This window comes from Sceloporus occidentalis, unplaced genomic scaffold, assembly GCF_023333645.1.
Source record: "Sceloporus occidentalis isolate IW3139 unplaced genomic scaffold, rSceOcc1.0.p SCAF_1, whole genome shotgun sequence".
Lineage (NCBI taxonomy): Eukaryota > Metazoa > Chordata > Lepidosauria > Squamata > Phrynosomatidae > Sceloporus > Sceloporus occidentalis.
The window spans coordinates 193,493,970-193,518,947 of NW_028316981.1; the positions used below are offsets into that span (position 1 = coordinate 193,493,970).

The following is a 24,978-nucleotide window of genomic DNA, read 5'->3' on the forward strand; positions in this document are numbered from 1 at the left end:
CAGTCACGTCATGAGAAGGCACAACTCATTGGAAAAGACAATAATGCTAGGAAAGGTGGAGGGATGCTAGATGGATGGATTCTATCAAGGAGGTCAAAGGCATGAATTTTAAAGACCTAAGCACAGCAGTGCAGGTTAGGGAATTTTGGAGATGTCTCATCCATGGGGCCACCATGAGTTGGGATCAACTTGAAGGCAGTTAACAACAACAATAACCAAGATAATTGTGCCACCATCTGCTCCTGGTCTTGTTTTTGCAAAGAGAATAGAGCTTCTCCATTGTCTCTTTCCAATTATGTAGTCTATATGATTTCTATATTGGCCATCAGGTGATGTCCATGTATACAGTTGCCTCTTGGCTTACTTGAAGAATGTGTTGGCAATGAGCAAACTACTGGCCTTGCAAAATTCAATCAGTTGCTCTTCTGCTTCATTTCTTGATCCTAAGCCAATTTTTCTTACAATCTTTGAGTCTGCTCTCTTTCCTACTTCTATATTTTAGTCGCCTATGATTAACAAGAAGTCATGTTTTGTTGTGTGATCAATTTCCTGTGTGTGTGTGTGTAGTATAATGTTTACATGTCCCATTTCTTCTTTTATTGTGTCAAACATCTCCTGATTCATGTTTCTCACATTCCATATCCCCATAATATATGCTGTCCAGCTTCAAACTTTCCTTCTACCTCTGAGGATGTCAACAGTTAAAAATCCTTTCAGCTTGAGTCCAGTTGGATCATTAGCCACAGTGCTATTCATAGTTGTCCTCTGCTCTATCCCAGTAGTTTATTGAATATCTTCCAACCTGGGATTTCATCTTCCAGAACTGTTTCATCCTAGGGTTTTCATGATAAAAGACATTAAAAGGGAGTTTACCGTGCCTCCTCCTGCACTATACTAACAAGCATCAGCTATGGTGCCACTTCCATAGCGAGATCCTCTTCCAATCACTCACCATTACTGCTTCTACCCAGTAGCAGTCTAGCACCTTTAGTTTAGCTCCTCAGCAAAAGCCTGTCTAATACGGGAGACCCTACTAGCAGCACTGCTACCCTCAGTGCAGCCTCTTGCCTTGCTGGAGCATGCAACCCACCATCACTGAAAGGCAGTGCCACGGTGAGTAAAAAACAAGAAAATAATCCCATCCAAATGGCCATTGCAGAACACTGGCATAGGTCACATTCTACTAACTGTCTCCTCACAAGCTGACACTTCTCACTTTACCTGTACAGTATTGGAAAAAAAAAACAAGTGTTTATTTCTTATGAGTTAGTAAGCCAGGTAGTGCGGACATTTCCCTTAAGTTTTCCCCAAAAAACCATTAAATAATTTAATCAAGTCAGGGGCTGAAGAATCATTGCAAGTATAGCAACTTAGGGACCTTTGGCGTGGGCTTCTTGTTTGTATCTGTCACTGACTCTATATAATTGTTCATCTTGTATCCCTTTAGCCCGTTGATAACTAGAGGTATATAAAGTGATACATTAAATACATGCAGCTGAGCCTCAGTTTTTCTTACTCCTAAATGAGTGCAGACATGTCCAGCCTGTTTTCATTCTTAAAATTGTTCCTCCTCTATTCGGGGGGCTAAGAACAGAGGCACTAAATTTGATATAGCAGGCAGCAATGTCTGCAAGCAATTAAAATGTATTTAAATAGTGATTACAGAAATGGAATTAATGGAATTCAGTGCATTCTTTTGGCAGTTCTCCTGATTTTAATGCACACAGGGATAGAAGTGAAAGTTGTGGGGATCCTTCCTATCCCAATATGCTGCAAAGGGTATTCTTTTAGAAGACCTATGCTTTTCTGTTCAGCTGGTAACCCCCCCCCCCCAAAAAAAAAAAAACACTCTTAAGTATCAACACAGCCAGAATAGTGTAGAGATTCAGCAAAGTGGAATGGTTTGAGTGTTGGACCAGGACTCTAGGAGATCAGAGTTTCACTCCCTCTCAGCCCAAGAGAAAGGCAATGACGAACCTCCTCTGAACAAATCTTACCATGAAAATGCTATAATAAAATCACCACAGGTGACATTACATAGCCCCAGCTGAAATGGCTGTTGCTGTGAGGAAATTGCCATGGGTGCAGTGCAGTACCCAACCCCCTGGATGGCAGCAAAGGTTCTGTAAATGGAAAAGTGACTGCAAATGCCATTTTTTATAGTGGTGAACAAGAACTGGGTGCATGTTTATAGAGGTACATGGTAAGGACAGAGAAGGGCCATAGTAGAAGGGATGGACCATCAACATTTGGCAGTAACATGTGAATGGAAACATAGTGGCAAATCGGCACAAAAACAAGTGTGTGAACGGTTGCTTACAATTCTGCTGGGAGGTTAAGGACTGTGAATTTGCAACTCCATCAGCCTCTGTATGTCTGAAAGCACACACACACCCATTCCCAGACATACCTATATGATCCCCAGGTTCAGTAACACCATCCATCGTGGGGTCTCAGCACCAGGTTTAGAGATCTTCAAACAGATGCAATCTGCCTGAAACGGGGCACTAATGATGCATCTTGATGCAAGGGAGACAATGCTTCATTCACAGAACTGATTTATCGTTCAGAGATTTTTATTCATATAATCCTACATAGCAATTGCCTCACATACTGATTCAAAGACTATTAAGTCATTTTTCCTCACTGTAATACAAAAAAAGTTCTACAGATCTTGGGCGGCCTTCTTTTAGACCTCTTTTCCTCTCTCTTTCTCTATCTCTCTCTCTTTCAGCACCATACTGTTGCATCTCATTCCTGCAGATGCCTTCAAACAGGTGAAGTCCTGATCCTTGGTTAATCTTCTCCGCAATTCAGAACTATAAGCTCTGTTATCTCTTTCTCTGAATTTCTGATCCAACTGCAAATTGGGAACTTAATTCATACATCTGTATATTACTCTTATTGGCATTGGGATTCAACATCCTTGCTTTAGCTGACAGTCACTTTTGCTTCTGCTCAGCTTAACTCGGTGGTGGCTTCTTCGGTTCTGTAGGTGGTGGGACTCCTACTGGGGGTGGTGGAGCAGGGGGTGGGGGTGCGGGGGCTGGAGTTGATGATGCCGGGGCACCAGAGGGTGGAGCTGGAGCTGTTCCTGGTGTGGTTGGTGGTGGGGCTGGTGGAGCTGTTCCTGGTGCAGTTGGTGGTGGGGCTGTTCCTGGTGCGGTTGGAGGTGGGGCTGGTGGGGCTGTTCCTGGTGTGGTTGGAGGTGGGGCTGGTGGAGCTGTTCCTGGTGCGGTTGGAGGTGGGGCTGGTGGAGCTGTTCCTGGTGCGGTTGGAGGTGGGGCTGCTGGGGCTGTTCCTGGTGCGGTTGGTGGTGGGGCTGGAGGGGCTGTTCCTGGTGCAGTTGTTGGTGGGGCTGGTGGAGCTGTTCCTGGTGTGGTTGTTGGTGGGCCTGGAGGGGCTGTTCCTGGTGTACTTGGTGGTGGAGCTGGTGGAGTTGTTCCTGGTGTACTTGGTGGTGGGGCTGCTGGGGCTGTTCCTGGTGTGCTTGGGGGAGGCGGTGCTGGTGGAGCTGATGCTGGTGCACCTGTGGATGGGGCTGCTGGTGGAGCTGCTCCTGGTGCACTTGGAGGTGGGGGTGCCAGTGCCCCTTGTGGTGTACTTGGGGGTGGTGCCAGTGCTGGTTGCGGTGCACTCACCGGTCTCACTGTAACGTGCTTTGGTGCACCAAGTGCTCCTACGTCACTCTGTTCTGTCTCGCTTTGCTCTGTGCTCCTTATTTTCTCAGTAGTGCGTGTTGACTCATCTGAAAATGATGACACCTCATCCACGGCATGGATGGTGGCAGAAAATGTTAGTGTTCTTGTGAGTTTCATCTGTGAGCTGGTCTGTGCCTCTGGGGTCAATGCTGGCAATAACACACCTTCACGCTGAGCATCAGAAGAATCAGACTGGTAATAGGAAGGCCCAAAGAGAGCTCGTTGTTCAGAAGAAGTAAGTGATAAATTATCCCAATAGCTGAAAAGCAAAATAGAGGGGGGGGGGAGATTAATAACATAGAATTGTCAAATTTTCATTTTAATTTATCAGCACACATGCATTTATTCCTTATTGCTTGAAAGCTTTTTCACCCTGCTTTTAAATAATAAAGACTCATAGATTTGGTCTTTGCATAAGATCAATAAGAAATCTCTTTCTATAGGCTTACCAACACACAACATTAAAAGAAAGAGGATTGTGATGGGAAGAGAAAAATGATCAAATGTATGGAAGATGATGAATCTATCCATCTGACATTATGTTAGAATACTGAAACTACAATCCTGTGTGTGCTTAGCTTGGAGTGGGCCTTATTGAGTAAGCATGCAGAAGATTGGGTTGTGTGATTTTGTGAGATTCTGAGAAGTATTTCACACAGAGGTTAACCAACCTGTCAGAGTCACAACTTCTGGTGGATTTAATTTTCACTAGGATATTTTAGGAGTGACATTGTTTCTTGCCCGCCACATCACCAGCTTTCTTTGATGCAAACTTTAATGCTGATATCTCCTTTGTTTTTCTCAGTAGCTTTCCCCCCCTTTTTTTTGGGGGGGGGGGCTCAATTACTACTCTAACTCAGTAGACACAGTTGTTGCAGTAGGTATGGAACATGTAGATTCAATCTGCCTCCCAGCTTTCTTTCTTTGAAAATACTCTATTCCACTGATGGTGAACCTTTTAGGGACTGAGTGCCCAAACTAAAAGGCATCCGGCACGGGTGGGTGGGGAACGGGAATTCCAGGGCAAGACTACCACCTTCTTGGGGCAGGACTTCCCCCTGTCATCCAGGGCTTTCAGCTGCCTCTCTGGAGACAGCTAAAGGCCGAGGGGGTGTGTGTGAGGGGTGAAGAAGAGGAACAGGCGCACAGGTTCCTCTTCCTCCCCCTGCACCCTCCTGGGCCTTCAACTGCTTCTTCAGAGGCAGCTGAAGGTCCAGACAGCCAGGAAGAGGAGGAACAGGTGAGCGCCTGTTCCTCCTCTTCCCTGCCCTCCGCGTACCCTGAAAAATGGCTTCATGTGCCATTGTTGCCTCGCATGCCATAGGCTCACCACCACAGCTCTATTTCATTCTCCCCTCAGCCCATTTTTCCACCAATAGTCATTCAGTATGACTATTGTGTTTTTCTTCCAATAGTCATTCAGTATGCATAGGGACCTTGTAGCACCTTTGAGACCAAGTGAAACAAGCTGGTAGCATGAGCTTTTGTAGACTTGAGACTTACTTTCTTTCTTTCTCCCTTTCTTTCTTTTGTCTCTAAGGTGCTAAAACATCCCTTGACATATTGATTGTCTTTCTGCAAACTTTGAGGCTTCCAAAGCATGCTTCTATGACCCTCTTCTGCATAGATGATGCGATTTTGCATACATTAAGATCTATACTCTTAGAATGCATGTATTGTTGGCATAATGGAAGCAGGGGATTCAGTATGGCTGCACTGAGTAAACTTACGTATATTGTTTGGAACAGTGGTATATAGATACAGCACAGCATATTGTGAGCAGTAATAAAATCGCAAGTGTCGCAGAGGATACGCCCAGTAGAACTGTTTCCCGGACGTGTTGATCCTCATTCATTACTCTTTGTACACGTTCCTGAGTCTCCTCTGCCTTGTCTGAAACTTAAATTTGGAGTAAGGGGTGGGAGAAAGTTATTTTTTTTTAAAAAAAAGAGTCAAATGGAGCTAGTTCATTGATACAACTTGAAACAAAGCTAGCATTACAGAAAGGAAAACAGTGATGTTGACAGCAGTGCTACTCAAAGTTGTGATTCGTGGACCAGTGCTGACCCATGAGCCATCACATGCTGGTCCCTGATGAGTTTTAGGGAAGAAACAACTGTAGCCAATGGGCACAAATATGGTGCCAGCCACAGCACGTGGGGGGGGGGGAATCCTGTTGGTCCCCCATATCAAATAACTTAGGAAGCATTGATACAGAGGGCCCAGGGTTACAAGGTTGGAGCACAAGGACATTTCTATTTTAGCAAGAGTGATGGCATCATGTACACATCCCTCAGCCTTCTCTGTTCCCAATGTTGGAGATAGTTTTTCCCCTCATCGGACATATATTGTGGTGAGCTATCCCTGTTGCAATAAAAAAGCATTTTCGAATAGTTTGATTTGAGTGGATAAGAAAGACACATCTGCTTTACAAAAGGCTGCTTCCAGTGGACATGAGAAATGCTACCACTAGTCTGCATTTCTGGATCCTCTATGGGGAACCATGGTGACTGCTATAATGAGTATCTGCAGTTTAAATGTTTCCTCACTACCGAAGAAAACAGCTATATGTAATCTTCCCATGAATTTTGAAGTATTCAGAATGGGCTTTATAGACAATCCATATGCCTCCCCAGCCTGCACCATTTCAGACAGCTGGTAGAGAATCAAATAGCTGAATGCTCATCTATACATCATTGTGCCTACAGTACAAAATCGTTGTTATGGAAGAGGTTTCAAAGTAATGTTCTCATATGCTGGCATTATATGTATATGGCAAGGGGTGGGGTGGGGAATTTGGCAGTTTTAAAATATGCATCCCCTCCACCTGATGTGGCCCAAAAACGGCAATCACATGTGACTTTCAGAGGATAGGTTTCTTACGCATCATGACTCATTTTAGAGATATTATTTCAATGACAGAAGTTCCAGAGTTGGCTTGGATCACACTGTCACCATGTCCTGGTCTTCAAGGGCCAGAATATTCTAGGATCAAGCCAGAGTATCCTGGCCTGGGAGCTGTTTCGATGTCGCCCCATTACCTGGCACTGCTACTGTGCCACTGGATGGCTCTTTGCACATGCATCCTGCTGAGCAACCCAGAATGGCCACCGCCATGTGTCAGTTGTTCTGAAGTCAGAACGAAGTGCTCAGGCTTGATCACATGGATGGGCACCTCATTCTGACCTCAGAGCAAGCAACTTGCAGCAGTGGTGGTGCTGGGTGGCACAGGAGTGTGTGTTGTTAACACATGCCCAACATTGCAACAGCGGGCTCAGGGTCTTCTGGGAAGAGTCAGAGCAAAAGGTGAGTTTTTAAAAAGTCGTTATAAGGGGGGGGGGCATATGGAGGGTTTAGTGGTGAATGGATCGGGTGTCATGTGGACGGTTTGTACCACAATGGGGATTTCAGCTATGTGTCATCTGGAGTCTCCATCGAGAGGACAAGGGAAGGATGTTTTGTTTGGCGCATGCTGACAGGGCCCCATTGTATTCACTGAATTTTATAGGAATGTCACACAATGTTGTGCTCTGCTCATAAATGTCCTTTCCCCCCAGCTGCTTCTTCTATTTTTTCTTCTACCTCAGAAAATTCCATTAAAGGTGTTAATGTGAGAAACTCCAGAGATGTTACTTTGGGGAGTGGCAATGGCAAAATAATGGTGTTACTCCCTCAAATAAGAGTTATGTTCCCCAATGAAAATTTCCTTCAATTTTCCAAATTTCTAACATTGCAGTTACTTAAAACTTCAGGTGAGCATTTAGCCTTTGGACATCCAAAGAAAAGGGACAGGCCAAGTTACCAAGGGAATGCAAACACAGTGAATATGGGAGTTCTAGGTGTTAACGGATTCTCAGGATCTCACCTCAGCAGTGCTAGAAATTTGGGAACTAAAAATAAATGCCATGGGATGGGGGAACAATTTTTGGGGGGGAGGGAGGCATTGTCATAATTCCTCCCCACCACCACCATCACCACCTAGTTATATTATTGCTGTAACTTTTGAAATCATGGTCAAAATTCTCCTAAACAAGAGAAATTGAATTTAACAATGCAACAGCTGCTTCATGTATGTGCAACATTTAGCATGATGTAACCTCCTGGAATTTTTGTTTAAAGCTCGAGGGCATTGCAGGGGAAGGAAAAAGAACACAGTAAAAGAGTAACCTATTCAATCTTCTCTTCCAACCCTAGAAATTAGCACTGGGGTCATTATAGACCCCAGACTAACAAGATGCTAGCCCTCTTGTGGCAATTAATGATATCAATTAAGGATGGATCAAAAGGGAAAACAATATTGCTAATCTGTGACCTTACGTGGTACTGGACGGAAAAAGAGATCTTTTGGTCGATCTTCGAATACTTCGTTAACCTGTAATTCTGTAATAAAGTCAATACATAGACAATTCAGTGAAAAGCAATTACTTCCTTTGTCCAGTATTTTCTCGTGCATGTAGTTCATTTGATTAATGAACTGAGTGTAGTTGGCCCTCCACATTTGCTGGTTTGACATCCAGGGATTTGATTATTCGTGAATTTGCCACTGTCCCTCCGCAGCCGGTGCCCATCTCCAGAGACCTAAGGATGCCATGTCAACACAACAATGTACACAGAACAGCCTTGGTCTTGGGGAGTATGTCAGTGATGACGACAGGGTTGAAGACTGGTCCTCTCTCCCCAGACCAAAACTCTTATGTTCAGGAGAGAGTTGTTGGCAGCAACTGTATTTGTAGTTTTCACATTCTCCTGGTGGTCCTGCAAATGTGGAGGGCTAACTGTAACCACAGTAATTAAAAGGAGCATCAGTTCTTGATATCTGCATTTTAATTTGTAGGTTTGAGTATCATGAGACCAGTTTATCATCACTGGGTTAAATAAGGTCAGACCTTGAAGCTCCAGTGCTATAGGGCCAAAACACATGGCAGAAATAATCCAGTTTGATACCATTCTAACTGTCCTGGCTCAATGCTAGGGAATTCTGGGAACTGTGGTTTTGAGAGATATTTAGCCTTCTTTGTCAAACAGTTCTGGTGCCACAACAAACTACAACCCCAGTATTACCTAGCACTGAGCCAGGGCAGTTAAAGTGGTCTCAAACTGGATTATTTCTGCAGTGTGTTTTGGCCCAAAGATTTATATCTAGAAATACTGATGAATGCAACAAAGTTTACTTCCAAATATAAAAGTATAGGATTGCACCATCAGAGCAAATTTTAAAAATTAATATTATATTTTCTGAATAATATTGTTTTATTAATTGCCAAGCTGAATTTGGTATGAGTATAGCCAACTTTAAAAAGTTTTCCTAAAACATCTCTTTTTAAGAATTCTGTCTCTTAATAGAATTTATCTTTATCATTTTGAGTGTTCCTAGGCTTTTGTAATCCAGAACTTCAGAGCAGCATTTAACCATCCCACAATAAACATGCAAACAAGAATATTAATACATTCAATTCTTTTTGTGTTGCCCAGCTCAGATACCTATATAAAATAATCATGGGAATCAAGAGTATTGTCTATAGTATACACTTGGGGGCAGCTGGTGCAATAACTCATGGTGTCACGCTTCATTGACCTTCTCCCATATTACCCCATACAAAATCCTTAGAAAAAAATTGTACTGAAGTTATTCATAAATAGTAATTACCATATATCACCGAATGTAATGACAAGAGTTGTGACATAAACTAGCAAAATTAAAATTATACCTTTAAATTACAATATCATATACACAGCCTAAATGTATTTACATGTACATAGTTTCATGTGATTGAAGTGAAAATTTGGTAGGAACGGTCTGCGTGCCCCTACTAGCACTCCTGAGCATTTGTGTTTTGTATGACTGGTACATGAAACACATTTCCAAAACAATTTTATCCTCCTTGCAATGTGAAGAAAGACGCTACTGGATATAATGTATATCTTGAAATTTTGCAAACGAGATTTCCCAATTTCTTTACACAATTTTCTCCACAAAAAACTGATCATGGCCTAGTATAGACGGGTAGGAAGTGGAGTGCTGGCACCAATTCTAGGGTTTGGGGGCACACAGCAACTGCACGCTCCTGAGCCCTAGTGCATGCTGGCGGCACCATTTTGGTGCATGCATGTTTATACAACGTGTACCAATGACGTGTCTTGTGCGACACATCCAAATGGCGTGGCACACAGGACACGTCACTGCGACGCTCCAGGACAGTAATGGCACCTTGGCAGTGTTGTCAGAAATCCATGGATGCCCAAGTCCCATGATATACAGTGGCATAGTAAAATGCTGTCCCTTAAAATAAAATGGCAAGATCAGTGTTTGCTTCTTGGAATGTATATATTTTAAAGATATTTTCAAACCATGGATGTATGAATCCATGGATAAAAAAATCCATGGATATGGGGTTTGACTGTATAAACACAGGGTGGACAAAATCTAGTCCTCCTAAATTATTATTTTTTGGGGGGAAAGGTTCCTTTTTTGCTCAGAATGCCCCCCCCCCATCCTTCTGGGGCCATAGGAGACATTTCACCATATCTTTGCTTCCACCCAAGTTTGTTTTATAACCTGGAACTTTTTACCAAACCAGATATGACTTCCACTCATTTACTATTTTAAAAAGAAAAGGGAGAAAAACTTCTCCTGGGCACAAAACAGCCCAGACAGTGAAAACATACCCTCCAAATGTCCCAGTGTGGCTGGGAAAGTCCCAGTCAATCTTCCATCATCCCACTTATTTGGATGCTTTTAAGATATCGCTGTTTCTCTCCTTCTCCCTTTGCCCTCTGTTTGCTTCAGTTGCTGCAAACTCAGTTCAGAGTTCAGAAGTAGTTTGCACTCAGTATACTCAGCAGGTGAGACAGTAGAGGAGGGGCAGAATCTGGCCCTTCCCAGTAAGCTCAGGTAAAAGCAAACTGCTGAAGCCTATCCTAGCTTGTGTGTTCTTTCTTATTAATAACGTTTGCCATCTTAATCACACTCTGATGTTGCTTGTCCACATGAGTTCCAGTTTTCATCTGTGAAATGTAGGAGGATATATGAAAATATGGGGAAAGGGTTCTTCATGTCAAGAGGACTGAGTAAAAAAATTAATAGAGTAGGGGACAGCCCACACCCAGCTCTGTTGAGGAACAGGTTTAATTGCCTATCTTTGGTGTAAAACAACACAATGCATCTATTTATATTTTTAAGCATGCCCTAAGGTAATTTAGTTTGAGTATATTTCAAAACTAAACATTCTCTTTAGGCTTTTATAACTATATTTATTTTAATGGTCCCATACCTTCTATAGGTAGTTCCAGTGGAGGCTCTTCTGTATTCATAGTGTGATAATGGGGTCCAAATTCATCACGTAAAGCTGAGATTTAAAAATTTAAAATAACGGCATCAAAAATAATTTTTGTGCATGTTACTTGCAATGGAAAATATATTAGGTAGATTTCCACTATTTTTCTACAGCAAGAACCCGTTCTCAAAATTAATAAAGTCACATTTAGGTATGAAATAATTCTCACAATTAAGAAAAAGAGCAGCAAAATAGAACAACAGAAGTGCCAGAATCAATCCAAATTGAAAGCCCACCTAAAATTGGTGTAATAGAAAGAATCTCCATGTGTCTGCTGCAAAGACATACTTTCTTCAGTATCTTCTGTCTGACACGATTCATCTCAGTGTCCAGTTACTTTTGTTCTGATCATTTTCCTGCCACTCCATCCCTTTCTCAGACTCTCACCAGTAAAAATGAAAGATTTTAACATCCTACTTCATCTTGAAATGTTTAACAACCTACTTCAGCAAAAGCCTGCAGACCCCCTTGTGGATATGCCTACAACACCACATATATAAGTTACAATAACTATGTTAGGGTTTCTAAGCATAAAGAACCAATTATTAAATACTACTGTCCTGCCATTTTGAAATTTAGCTCTTCGCATTATCTTTGATAAAAGATAATGGGATTGAGACTTGGGGACTCTGATGTCTCCCCAACATTAGTCAGGGATATGATCATCTCCAGGTTTTCAAATTTATTCTCCCTTGTAGGGGTAGAAATTGTGATCATAGAATAGATTAGTAAAGATAGTCTTCATTAATATCTGGAAAACCAAGAGAAAAGGTATGTAATAGGCCTCCTGAGTGCCAAAGTCTGGATGCCATAGCTGAGGTGGCCCTGTTCTGTGTTGCCTTCACACAACTCTGTGTCAATTCCTTGGAGGTCAAATTAAATAGCAGCAATAAATTCATATGATGTGCCCTTCATAAATCTTACCTTCTGGAAGTTCTGTTTTAGAATTTGGTCCTTCTGTCTTTTTCATGCTAATCTCCTCCACTGCAAAATAAACATAGTTAACTGACCAATTTAGTTATACTTCTCTATATTTGTGTAGCCCATCCTTACATATGTTTTTGCCACTTTGGAAAATCAATAGATTATGGATTATGGAGAGATATAGCTATGTCTCTGCAGCTACATCTCCAAGTGAAAGATCTCAGCTCATTTTTCCAAATCGTCTGCAATACAATGATCTTACTGACCTTGATACCAACACACCCCAACTTGAATACATCCACATTTGTCTGATTTTGGAAAGCTGGTTCAAGCCTGGACATGAAACCATCGGTGTTAGGGTTAGGAAAGAATCTTGCCTGAAATCCTAGAGATCCCTTGACTGTCTAGATTGACCAAACTATAAGGACCAATGATCTGATTCTTTATAAGGCAGTTTTCTATATTCCTAAAGCTATAGTCATAGTCCCCCCCCCCAAATAGCCCCTAGTTTGTGGGGTATGTAAGGACCATGACAGTCCCCCAGTCTTTATTTATGAGGAAGCAGCTGTTGTGATTGACAGGGATCCATTTCCTGGTCACTTGGGAAGCAACTGGCTGCCGTTCCCACTGCACCCTAGCGGGTATAAATACATCAGTGTAAGAAGTACATAAGTAATGGCACAGCAGCAAAGATGACTTGGTCAAGGGTGCTGCAACAATGCAAGGGCATACGGAGCAGCTAAAGCCATCCTCAACAGGAGAGAAATATGTCCTGCCTAAGCAGCCCAGAAGCGAAAAGAGCTATTTTCTCTCCTGACAGAAAGGGCCTTTGCTGCTGCCTCCCACTATCATTACACACCATTCAGAAGTTGCCTTGCACCTGCATACCAGTTAAGACAGCATAGGCATTTACACCAATGTAAGTTGCCAACAGGATTCTGGGCTCGGACTTGGAATTAAATGGCAAAAATATCTGTGGATCCAAGGTTGGGAACCACTGTTTGAAGTTGTCCTGTTACTTTACATGGGGCAGTGCTAAGACTTTGTAGGACTGGCCCAGTGTTCCACATGAGCTGTACTCCAGAATGCAGCTGTGACCGTGTTCATGAATTACGATGGCGTAAGTATCACTCATGCCATTGCAATTCACTTTTATGGTCACTGCACAGGTCCTATATCTTTTCCAAGCACTCAGTGACCAAATATCCCCTCAAAACCTACCTTCTTTTATGTGTTTCTGCCAACACTGAAATTGCTATTGTGTGTGTGTGTCCTGCACAGTTTAAAACATAGATTTTGGGAAATAGCACCAGGAGACACCACAGAAATAATGCAGTTTGACCCAGCTTTAACTGCCATGGCTCAGTGCTGTGGAATTCTGGGATTTGGAGTTTTGTAAGATATTTAGCCTTCGCTGTCAGAGAGCAAAGTTTGTGTCACAACTAGAAATCCCAGGATTGCACAGCATTGAGCCATGACAGTTAAAGTGGTGTCAAACTGCATTATTTCTGTAGTGCAGATGCAGCCATAGCTACAGAGATATAGCTATGTCTCTGTAGCTACATCTCCAAGTGAAGTATCTCAGCTCATTTTTCCAAATTTGCAATACAAGGTCCCCTTTGGGGAGAATTTTTAACACATTTCTCAGCAGACAAGAATGTAGAAAGGATTCACGGATTAGGAAAAGCCCGAAGATCAGTACAATGATTTTATTAAATATATACTGAACAGACTTATGGCACTGTTTTCTCCCTTCTTTGGAATTAGATAATCTCATAGGATTGGTGGATAAACTGGATTAGCAAACCACATGTAAAAGAAAACCAAGTGGAAACTGTTACACATGTCTGCCACTGTATGGGCACACATTCATTTCTTACTTACAGTACTCTCGCAGGCTCTCCAAACTATTGTGCAACTTTAAGGCTTCATTATTTTTATTGCCACTAGCTTCTGCATGAAGATCTGGCATATCTGAGGAATAGGAACAAACCAAAAACATATTGATGGTTGTTACCCTTAGGCCATAATATTAAAAGCCAGCCAGGAGGGGTACAGTGGACTGAACTATCAGATCTACTGACAGGAGTGAACATGACAGGGCATATGTGGCAATTGCTTGTGCTGCAGATGCTGCAATCCTCATATTAATCCATAATTTTCTCATCCTATCTGTTTGTATGTAAATGTCCCACAGAACAGAAAGCCCTTTACAAGGCAAAAAGGGGGTGCCGCTGGGTACCTGTGTATCCAACTGCTTAGATCAAATAGGTTTATTGGCAGTAGTTATGCATCCAGCTAGAAGATACAAGATCTTTGTTCGCTACATTTGCCCACATTTTAAAAGTCCCTTGAGAGACATGTCACAACCTCATGACCACATGTTTATTTCTTAGAATCACAAGGGAATAGTTTTCATTGCTGGTAATGTAGTCTCAAAACTGCCTAATGCTTTATGTAATCTCAGAAAGCACTCCAGTTTCTGAAGTGAATAATTGGGTAAGTTGTTATAATGTTGTTGTTTTTTACTATTAACGAATAACAAAAATCAAAAACTCACCAACTCCCCCCTCCCCCTATAAAAACATCCTAGAGAAGGTGGGTTACAGAGAGACAATGGCCTTTACAGCTATTTTTCAGAGTAAAAATTGGTAACACTTTGAAAAAAAATAAGTTGCAGAATTACACAACATGAGAGAGATCACATGCATAGTGTTTTCGTTTTGTTTTCATGATCTGCACAAGCAACTAAAATTGCCTTGCTGAAAATTACCAGTTCATTTTTTCCCCCTGTTTGTTTGGTTGTTTCTAAGTATAGAATCCACAGCCAGGATATAAAGAATACTAATACATTTTTCCATTTTTTTGTGGTTTTTTCAGATTATGTGGCCATGTTCTAGAAGAGTTTATTCCTGACGTTTTGCCAGCATCTGTGGCTGGCATCTTCAGAAAATGCATTTTCAAGGAATACGTTTTCTTGTTGTCAACAAGCAAAAGTGCCTGGACCCAATGAAACAACCCATTGAAAAAACAGGCAACTATTTGTGAAGTTTGCCACACTTTGGAACCCCCCCTTTTTTAACAGTTTATTTTGCATGAATAAACATGTTTTTTCACACACACAAGAATAATCCCAACATGCATGGACAGAAATGTACAGAAACTCTCATAATCTCATCGGTTTTTTTTTTTTTTTTGGGGGGGGGGTATTCATTCATGCCTGCAAGAATGAAATTATGTCACTAGTCTATACAGCTCTCAATTTAACTTTCCTCCCCAAACTGGTGAATGGTGATGGCTGTAATTCTGTCAGGACATAGAACAGGGGTTGTACATACATTCCTTTCCTGATATTGCAGAAGGAGTTAATCAGTATCTCCTTGTGCAATTTCCATTACTTCTAGCAACTTCCAAACACCACTGCCATGGGCATTTATTGGACAAGTGAGTGAATGGAAATACCCAAGAAGCACCCAGTTGCAGTTTTACAGCAAGGAGAAAAGAGCTGACATTGCTCTCCTTGATTTCCAGCTACTTCCTGGAGATCTGAAACAGCTATATAAGCTCTTTGCAAGATGATGGGTGAGTGCTTCCTACTTTCCCCATTCAACCAGTAAATGGTCATGGCAGCACCGTCCAGATGTCTGGAAGCTGCCTTGCAAGTGGAGGAGAGGTACAGAAAATGGAGTATTTGTTATTATTTATCTATTGTTATGTGCCTTCATGCTGACTCTGATTCATGGCAACCCCATCATATTCTTCACTGTATTTATTCAGGGGAACATGGCTATTGCCTTCCTCTTTAGCTTAGAAAGCGTGATTTGCTCAACATCACCCAGTAGGTTTCCATGGCCAAGTGAGGATTTGAGCCTTGGTCTCCCTTACACTACATTAGATTTTGGGTTATTATTTGTTGTGCACCGTCAAACAACAACAACAACATGCAAAAATACAATAAATGGAAAAGTCTCTTGTTGGTTCCTTTGTCCCTAAACATACAGTAGAAAACAGCTGAGGCAAGTGATAAAAATGACAGCCTTTGTGACTGAGAGTCATTTAGTGGAGGCTGATCTAATAAGGCAAGTGACAACTATGGTTGAAAGAGGATGTTTGATTTTAAACTCAGGTGGTTACTCACTACAGCCAGTACAGTATTTTTTGGTCACTACTGTAAGTTTACCTTTCTTTATATAAATATGTACAGTAGGTTGTATGATGACATGCTGTGTATCACCCGCCGCCTCTTTTTCTTTTTCTTCCTTCTCATCATTTATTGTAACAAATAGTCTGGGAGACGCTAAATGAATTAAGTACATGTAATGTTTTAGTAACAGTTAGTCTTTCACGTAAAACAGTGCTAGATGAAGACAGAATTTAACTGAGCTCTATTAATTGGCAACTGTAAAAAAATCAGGCTTTATTGTAACTTCACAAGACAAGGAAACAAGAACACGGAGGAGAACACATTACTTGTACCACTGAAACAAATGATAACGAAATAGAAATTGCATAATACGCTAATAATAATTACAGTGCAGAAATGCATGTATCCGGCTATCCTCATCCCTAGAGCCAAAGGACAAGATAAATGAGTGAGGGCAAAATTACTTACTGAAAAATGGCAGATGGCAAAAGATTGATATAGCTATTGTAAAGGGAACCAAAGCTTAGGAGATATTAAATACTTAGTCCCTTTGGTCCCAAATGTCAATAGACAGTAAAGTTGTACAGAGATCTTGTAGTACCTTTGAAACTGACTGAAAGAAAGAAGTTGGCAGCATGAGCTTTTGTAGACTCAGACTGAAGGCTACAAAAGCTCATGCTGCCAACTTCTCTTTCAGTTAGTCTCAAAGGTGCTACAAGTTCTCTCTACATACTGATTCTACAGAATAACACATGTTTTGGACTTTTAGATCAGGGCAGGGAATCCTACTGTCCTCCAGATCCCATAAAACCTAGCCAATATAGCCAGTGGTAAAGAATACAGTGGTACCCCGGGATACGAATTGATCGCGTTACGAAATTTCCGGGGTACGAAAAAGTTAGATTGGAAAAAACTGTTCCGGGTTACGAAAGATTTTTCGGGTTACGAAATTAATTTCGGCACGAAATTCAAATGTGAAGCGCGGCTAGCGGCTTTCCAGCGCTAACGGAAAGCCTTTTCGGGTTGCGAAATGTATCGGGTTACGAACGGCGCCGTGGAACGAATTAATTTCGTAACCCGAGGTAGCACTGTACTAGGAGGTGCAGTCCAACAACCTCTGGAGGGAAACACAATTTCTGTCCATTTTTGTTGTGATATCCTTAGCAAAGCATGAAATTCTAAATGCCTTTGCTATTAAGAAAACCCCACTGGACTTATTTCCCGCACTTGGGACTTACTTCCAATTTAAACATGCAGAAATAGCATTTGATTCACCATTCTTGCACACTCAATGGTCAATTTTTACTTATCACTGGGACCTTCAGAAACACCTCAGTTGTGTGCAATGGCTCTATTAAGCAAGGGGAGTTGTCTGCTTCGGGCAACAGATTTGGAGTGCTGTGAAAGGGCAGCACAATGTTAGTTACTTAATTGGTAGTGAATGCAATGATTGGGACTTTATTACCAGAAATAGAGATGTATTTTTGGTTTGGTTCCAAAATAACTTGACTGGACTTGGATAATATTGGCCTCATACAGACAGGCCAAAATAAAGCTGCTTTGGGTCACTTTGGAGGTACTCTGTTTAAATGATGCACGTGTCCTAAGAGCCCAGAAGCTGAGCCAAAGCTGCACTCCAGTCCTTAGGACTGGATCATGGCTTTGGCGTGGATTCCGGACTCTTAGGACGCATGCAACATTTAAACAGAATACTTCCAAAGTGACCCAAAGCAGCTTTATTTTGGCCTGTCTGTATGGGGCCATAGATCTTAGGTGATTTGTGGTGGGACATCATTTTCTGCTCCGCCTCAGGCAAAAAGTATCTTGCATTGGTCCTGTTGCATAGGATCAACCCTTACTAAAGGAACTATTAGTGGGAATTGACCCCACTAGAGTGCTTTGACTTAGAATAGTTCTATGCTCATGGGAATCACAGTGGTCATACAGATCCAATGCACCTCCTCAGGTGTTGAGTCTGTAGTAGATCCATGTACCTTCCCTGGTGTTCAGATGAGAACACGGGAAAGGATGAAAAAGCCTTGTGTGTGTATGTGGCTTCATGTTGTCTGTTGACTTAACGGCAGCCCAATTAATTCCACAGGGTTTTCATAAGCAAGGTATACTCAGAGGTGATTTTGCCAGTTCCTTCCTCTGAAATATACCCTGTAGCACCTGATATTCATTGGCAGCCTCCCATCCAAGTACTAAGCAGGGTTGACCCTGCTTAGCTTACAAGATAAGATAGGCCGAGGGCACAGAAAAATGTTTCCTCAGGAGAGGTTCAGCAGATAAAAATCAATTTGGATTGCTTCACCATGTCAAAAAACTAACAACCCGCACATAAGTTATTTCTACAGGGTTGCTGCAGGGCCTGTGATGGAGAAAAAGCATTAATCAAAGAAACTTCTTTCCCCAAGACATTTAAAAAAATAAAGACTCTAGCCTTAGCTTTTTCATAACCCTTTTCATTCATCTCAATGAGATGTACACTGAAGTCTGATGTGGAGAACTGTTGCTTGGGATCAGAGGCATGTTCTTTATCAACATGTTCCAGGTTAAGTGGTGGGGGGATAGTATGGAGTGGAGATAGAGAGGTTTAGTCCATGATCATATATTAGAGACTTGGAAGTTGTCCAGTGAAACTGACTGGCAATAAGATTTGGGATGTATTGATATAAGAACTTCTTTACAAAGCACTTAATTTTTTGTATTGTACAGTCCACTGCCACAAAATATGATTCCCCTGGGCTTCAAAGGTGGGCTAGAGTTACCAGTTTACAGAGGCTAAGCCTACAAGTGGCTGGTTGCTAGTCAAAATGTCAATATTGAACCTCTAATATGCCACTGGGAAAATGGAAAATGATTGTGGGCATAGGATGCGCATTGCATTCTAACTCAGTTTGTGGGCTTCCAGAGACATCTGGTTTTCTGTGCAGGAAGCACTAGGTCCTGGTAGAGAGTGGGTTGTGGTCCTCCCAACATCAAGTCCCAGCACCCCATGTTTGCATAGCCAACTGTGAAGGTTCATGGGAATTATAGGTAACAATACTGGGAGCTCCACAAGTAGGTCAGATGTGAAAGAGGATGGGAGCCTTTGATAGTTGGATAGAAGAAGGAATTTCAGGAGATGTTTTACATGATAAGCTGACCAGAGGTTGGCCACCCCACAACTAGATGGCCTCTTGCTCTGATCTACTGGCTCTTTTATGATCTTAAAATTACTGGAGAATGAGGAAAGAATAATAGTTGAAGGAGAGGTAAAGGAAGAGAAGCTACCTAGTTCCAGACACTTTCTTGGGCAGAGGTGTTGGAAATAAAAGGGAACAGTCCTAAAATATCTAGTGAGGAATGTTAAACATGCTCATAGAAGAGATGTGAGGAACCACTGACACTCTAAATTAGTGGTTCCCAAACTTTGGTCCTCCAGATGTTTTGGACTGCAGCTCCAGAATTCCTGTTGTTGACCAAGCTGCCTGGGACTTCTGGGAACTGAAGTGCAAAACATCTGGAGGACCAAAGTTTGGGGACCGGTGCTCTAAATGTTTTGACCTACAGTTCCTACCAGCCCCATTGAGAATGGCCAACAATAAAGTGGCATCTGTGTGCCAAATGTTCCCCAGTCTTGGAAACAGGATAGAAAGCTCCAGCTGAAACAGAGGTCTAGATTAAATTCAGGATAGAAAGTGGTACCATACAAAGGTTGTTTATGCTGCCCACACGCACTCAATTTTTTATTTTGCTTGTGGTGTTGCTTTGAAGTATTACAACAGCGGCATCAGTAACAACAACACACCACACAATAGTTTTAAGATAGTAATAATATCACAAGACATTTCTCAGAGGGGACAGATAGAGTTTGAAGAGACCCTACCTTCAGTAGCTCTTGTAAATATCAATAAGGATAAGATCATAAACGGTAACAGATTCATAAGGAAAACTGGCCCGCGTCTCAAGTCATTCTTCTGGGCCAGTCTCGTATTTTCTTCCTGGAATCCTTTGTGGGGCATTCTGTGGTAACTCACTGTGACATCACCATGGCTTTTAGAGACAGAATGAAGCAGTCAGAGAACGGGAGACTAGGCATTTGCACAACCAGTACAAAACACACCCGCAGTTTTCTAAAAGCCACCTTATGTTACAAATGGACCTGTTTTCCAAAATAAAATTATTTGGGCACTGGGTGGATTTTTCATGAGACTATGTTTCTTGTTGTTGTTTTGTGCCTTCAAACCGTTTCCAATTTATGGCAACCCTAAAATGACCTTATCATGGGGTTTACTTGGCATATTTCTTCAGAGGGGGGTTGCCATTGCCATCCTCTGAGGCTGAGAGAGTATGACTTGCCCAAGGTCACCCAAAGGATTTCCATGGCTGAGCAGGGATTTGAACCCTGCTCTCCAGGGTCATAGTCCAACACTCAAACCACTACACCATACATATGCCCAGATTACAGAGGGACTGTAAAATGTCATAAATAAATATGTGAATCAGAACTTTGAATTTTCTTGGATCTTATTCATAGATAGATGCTTTGTGATGGGATAAATGCCCACCTGAGTCATTTTATTTTTTAAAAAAATAACAATGTATCCTGTATCAGAAATAATCTGTTGAAAGACCAATTAAATGTCTTACCAGTTAAGTGCTATAGCTCCATCCTATGAAATGTTGGGATTTGTAGTTTTACTAGGTCCTTAGCCTTCTCTGCCAAAGAGTGCTGGTGCCTCATAAAACCACAATTCCCAGGATTCTGTAGGATGGTGCCATGACAGTTAAAGTGGGGTCAAACTGCATTATTTTCTACAGTGTAGATGTACTCTACATAGTCTGACTTCAGCGACTCCCCAACAGATGTCTATGAGCATAATGGAACTTTATTTGCATTCTCCCCACTACCATTGTAATCTTCCATGCTGTCCAAAAAGATTTTTGTCAGAAGACTTCTCAGTCCTCTACAACAGAGAGGGAGAACTGCAGGGAAGAGAGGGAATTGCTCTCATCCCAAATCCACTGACAGATCCATCAAATGGAATAAAACTGTAGGATTTCACGCCAAAACCGATTTTGCCACCTGCCTTTTACTTCTGCAACAAGGTAGATGAACATCTGTAGCAGACCATGATTATGACTAGTGGTTTGTGACAACCGGGCACAAAGTAGTTTAAGTGGTTTGTCATTTTTTATGCTGCTTGTCCTCACAACAACCCAGCAGCGTAGATCAGGAGAATTGAAGATGGGAAACAGCACCTTGCCCGGATGTAAGCAATGACTGGATCCTGTTTTTCCAAATCTTAATTCAATGTTCAATTTACTTGAGTTCCCCAGCATCATCATATGTAAACCTTCCAAGGGATAAATACACAAGTCAAGAAATACAAATTCCAAGAATATTATTTTTTCTGTCATTCCTTGGTATCTTGGTACTACTCTTCTTAATTTGTGTTTTTATTGCGTTTATTTATTGCGTTTATTATTAATTATTTGTGTTGATTACTTAATTACATTATAATGATATTGGCTGGAATCCTGTTGGGCAGTTACAAATACATAACCTGCAATTAAGGGTTTGTAATGGCTACGCATTCACAAGTCTCGCATACTACTTGGAGAGGAGACATACACACACCCGTAGCCCCACTTACTGGGCAACAGCCACTGGGAACAATGGGACCTGTGCCTCTGTTGACTGAGAATGTCTCAGGTCAGGCAGCCGCTTCTATGTCAATTAGCAGGGAATGAACCCCCATTGATTCCAATGGCTGGTTATGGGAATGGATGGTTTACTTGTAAGTGGGATTTGAGAGGGTCTGGCTAAAATCCAATACATAGCACTGCAGTTACAGTGCTATGTAGTACGGAATGGTCATATAGGATCCCACTACATATTTGCATGGGTTTAACTATACTGCGTGTAGTTCAGTTTATACATTGCCTTGATTCCCTCCCAGTTCAGGAAGAAAAGGATAGAAATACTGTGAATAATGATAGTAAATAATAACACTTAAATCCTCTTACTTGTTACAGTGTGTTGCTGTTATTTGCTTTGATGATAGAGTAACCGGTTACTACTTTCCTAAAACTCCCCATCACTTTTTTTTGAGGTTCAGAATTTATGTTTATTATTCTCAATTTATAAGAGAATAGCATCAAATTGGGGGGGGGGGGGACCTTGCACCCAAAAAAGTTGAAAAGTAATGTTTCAAAGTTACTAAAACCATTTATGTCTTGCACCAATAATGTAAGTTGTTTCTCACATTACTTTTGGTATCATTGTGCACTCCAAAGAACCAGTACACATCATTTGTAACTCATTACTCTCAAGGTTTGTCTACTATTCTTAGAAATACAGAAATACTACTCTATTACTATTACTAGTTTCTGTTACTATTACTCTGGTTACTACTCCTATTGTTCTTATTACAATTATTACTCTTGGTATGCCTTCTCTTTGTTACTCTTGTTATCACTACTACATATACATTTGTCACTAATTTCCCTTTTCTCAACATTTGTAATTACTTTTATTACTCATCACCCAAGAACTGAAATGGGTCCCATAACTGTGCTCTGAAGCTAATAAAACCTCCAAGGGAAAGTAGTGGTCACATAAGGAAAAAGAGGGAGAGATGGAAGATAGAAACCAGTGGGAAGGGAAATGGTGAAGAAACCACTGAATACAAAACAAGTGAAGGAGGCCTAGAGAAGAGTAGGAGGGAAAAAATTGAATGGAAAAGGACAAGAGGAACAAAAACATTTAATGCCCAAGGGAGAGAAAGAAGTTTACTGTAAAAGATGCATGATAGTATTAACATGGAAATATTGGGAAGAAGCTGTTGTGAAATGAGATGAGATGCTAAAAGAAAATGCAAAGGGGTAAGCCTGAATACCCTGGCTTCTCTGATCTTGCAAACTAAGCAGGACCAGCCCTGTTTACTACTTGGAGAGGAGGCAGCCAAGGGATCCTAGATGCTGGAGGCCATATTTCAGAGGAAGGCAATGGCAAACCATGGCCAAGCATCCCTTGCCTAAGAAAACCTAATGAAATTCATGGGGTCGCCATAAGTCACATGTGACTTGTAGGCACTTTTGCACAGTTAAATAAAGAAAATGGAGAAGAAAGAAATAGAGCACACTATAAAGAATAGGCCTATGTTTCTTTTTCTTTAGCACCCCACCACCACCACCACAAAAGCTCTTTTTAAAACTGGTATGCGATAAAAAGAGTGTAGAGGCAGATGGATGACTAAAATCCCACTTTCATAAGAAATATTATATTAGCAAGAGGGGAGGTAGATATTGGGAACAGAAAAGTTTGGCACTCGAAAACCAAGTCCAGGAACTATAATAATTTACTCACTCACACAGTTACTTGAATAATACCCAGTTCACCATTAGTCCAGCAAAAGGAGGCTCATTTCCAGTCACTTTAGACCCTGTCGTTACCCAGCAACTGTCGCTGACAAAATCCAGCTAGGAAGATTGTTCTTCTCACTCCTCGAGGGCCAGGGAGGGAGACTAAAGTTCATCCATGGCTCTTTTGCCGTATACTCAGATGGATGGCATGAGGTAGTCGCATCCCACAAAAAGGGCATCTTATGTGGCAAGTGCAGGCCTTTTGTGTCCATTGTTTGGAACATTTTGGGTTAGGGAAGTGGGTTGAGCTCTGAGGCAGTCTCCTTCTGTGCCACTGAGATGCAGACTTCGTAGACGCGAAAGGTGGCGAAGGCACCGCCAATAATGCAGCATGTGCCTACAACGTACCACCAGTTGAACACGCCAAATGTGGCTCCCTTTAAAATGCAGTAAATGCCAAAAGAGACTGCAACAAAGACGGAGATGATTTGTGTGCAGACAGGAGGCCCCCATCTATCCTCTTGCATGGTCCAGGCTGGTGTGAGTCAGTCCCGAGGTGCAATTGTCAAGGATTCTGAAAAGTGTCTCATTTTTTGCAGAGCAAAAACACACACCCAGTGCTTGTAGCTATATTCTCAAATCAGAAGATGAGGTTGCTGAGAGAATGAAAGATGGTCTATCATGCTGTGTTCGTACTATCCGCAATATATAGTAGTACTTGACTCAAAGGATTAATGCTGTGGGCGTCTTGTGATGATTTCCAATTAGGCAAAGTGCCTAGTAATCCATCTGGTGTTACCAAGCCCCTTAGAATACACAATGCCTCCTTAATTTATTGGGTACGAGGAGTGAGGTGAACATCAGAGCTTCATAAAATATTGGGGGGGGGGAACCATCCCTCATATTATGATGCCATTTTCAAAGTGGAAAATTCCATTTGAGGGGTTTCAGTGGAATCTACAATAAAATTCTTCTGATCCCCTTGGAGGAATTTCAGAATTTCATGGAGCAGTTTTAATATTACTACAATAGGCAATGAGGTTAACCACTTTACTCATTGACACACAGTGTGTGTGTGTGTGTGGGGGGGTGCACATACCCAATTCCTGTCACACAACCCTCTGAGAACCAGATTAAGACCTGGGAGCATGACCTTACCCTATTTTCAGGTTCCAAGATGAAGTCCTGGTTTGAGGTTGGGAACTCTGCCACATTCCTCCCACTTTGTGTAGTAAACTCAACCTGAGAGACATCCTATCTCTTTCCTTGTGCCAGAAACAAATCTAAACTGATCCTCTCCCATAGGTCATTTGTGTTATTGGGAGACATTAAACAGACCAATGTCATGTTCTTTCTCCAAAGGAAATTTGTCTCTCATCTCCTCTTTTATTGTATGTGTGTTGGACAGTTAAAGTGGACACTTCTACAGAGCAGCTGCAGGAAATATGTGGAGATGTCCCCCTTTTATTTGATGCAATTTAAAAGCGTGGGAATGCAGACCTCAGCACTGTTTATCCTTTTG

At 41.7% G+C, this 24,978-nt stretch overlaps 2 protein-coding genes across 2 annotated transcripts; both read right to left on the minus strand.

Annotated features, from left to right (window-relative positions):
• Positions 1-2,595: 2,595 nt before the first annotated feature.
• LOC149323165 (uncharacterized) lies at positions 2,596-5,594 on the minus strand. The gene is made up of 2 exons (XM_089510134.1): positions 5,432-5,594; positions 2,596-3,960 (listed from the first exon to the last, which is right to left on the minus strand). The coding sequence occupies exons 1-2, from the start codon at positions 5,554-5,556 to the stop codon at positions 2,964-2,966; spliced, it is 1,122 nt and encodes a 373-aa protein (XP_089366260.1). The 5' UTR covers positions 5,557-5,594; the 3' UTR covers positions 2,596-2,963.
• A 2,407-nt stretch (positions 5,595-8,001) lies between these two features.
• Positions 8,002-20,110, minus strand: LOC149323166 (uncharacterized). Its single transcript, XM_089536723.1, has 6 exons — positions 19,975-20,110; positions 16,140-16,256; positions 13,844-13,933; positions 11,960-12,019; positions 10,973-11,047; positions 8,002-8,081 (listed from the first exon to the last, which is right to left on the minus strand). Exons 1-6 carry the CDS (start codon positions 20,108-20,110, stop codon positions 8,002-8,004), a joined length of 558 nt encoding a protein of 185 aa, XP_089392849.1.
• Positions 20,111-24,978: the final 4,868 nt, after the last annotated feature.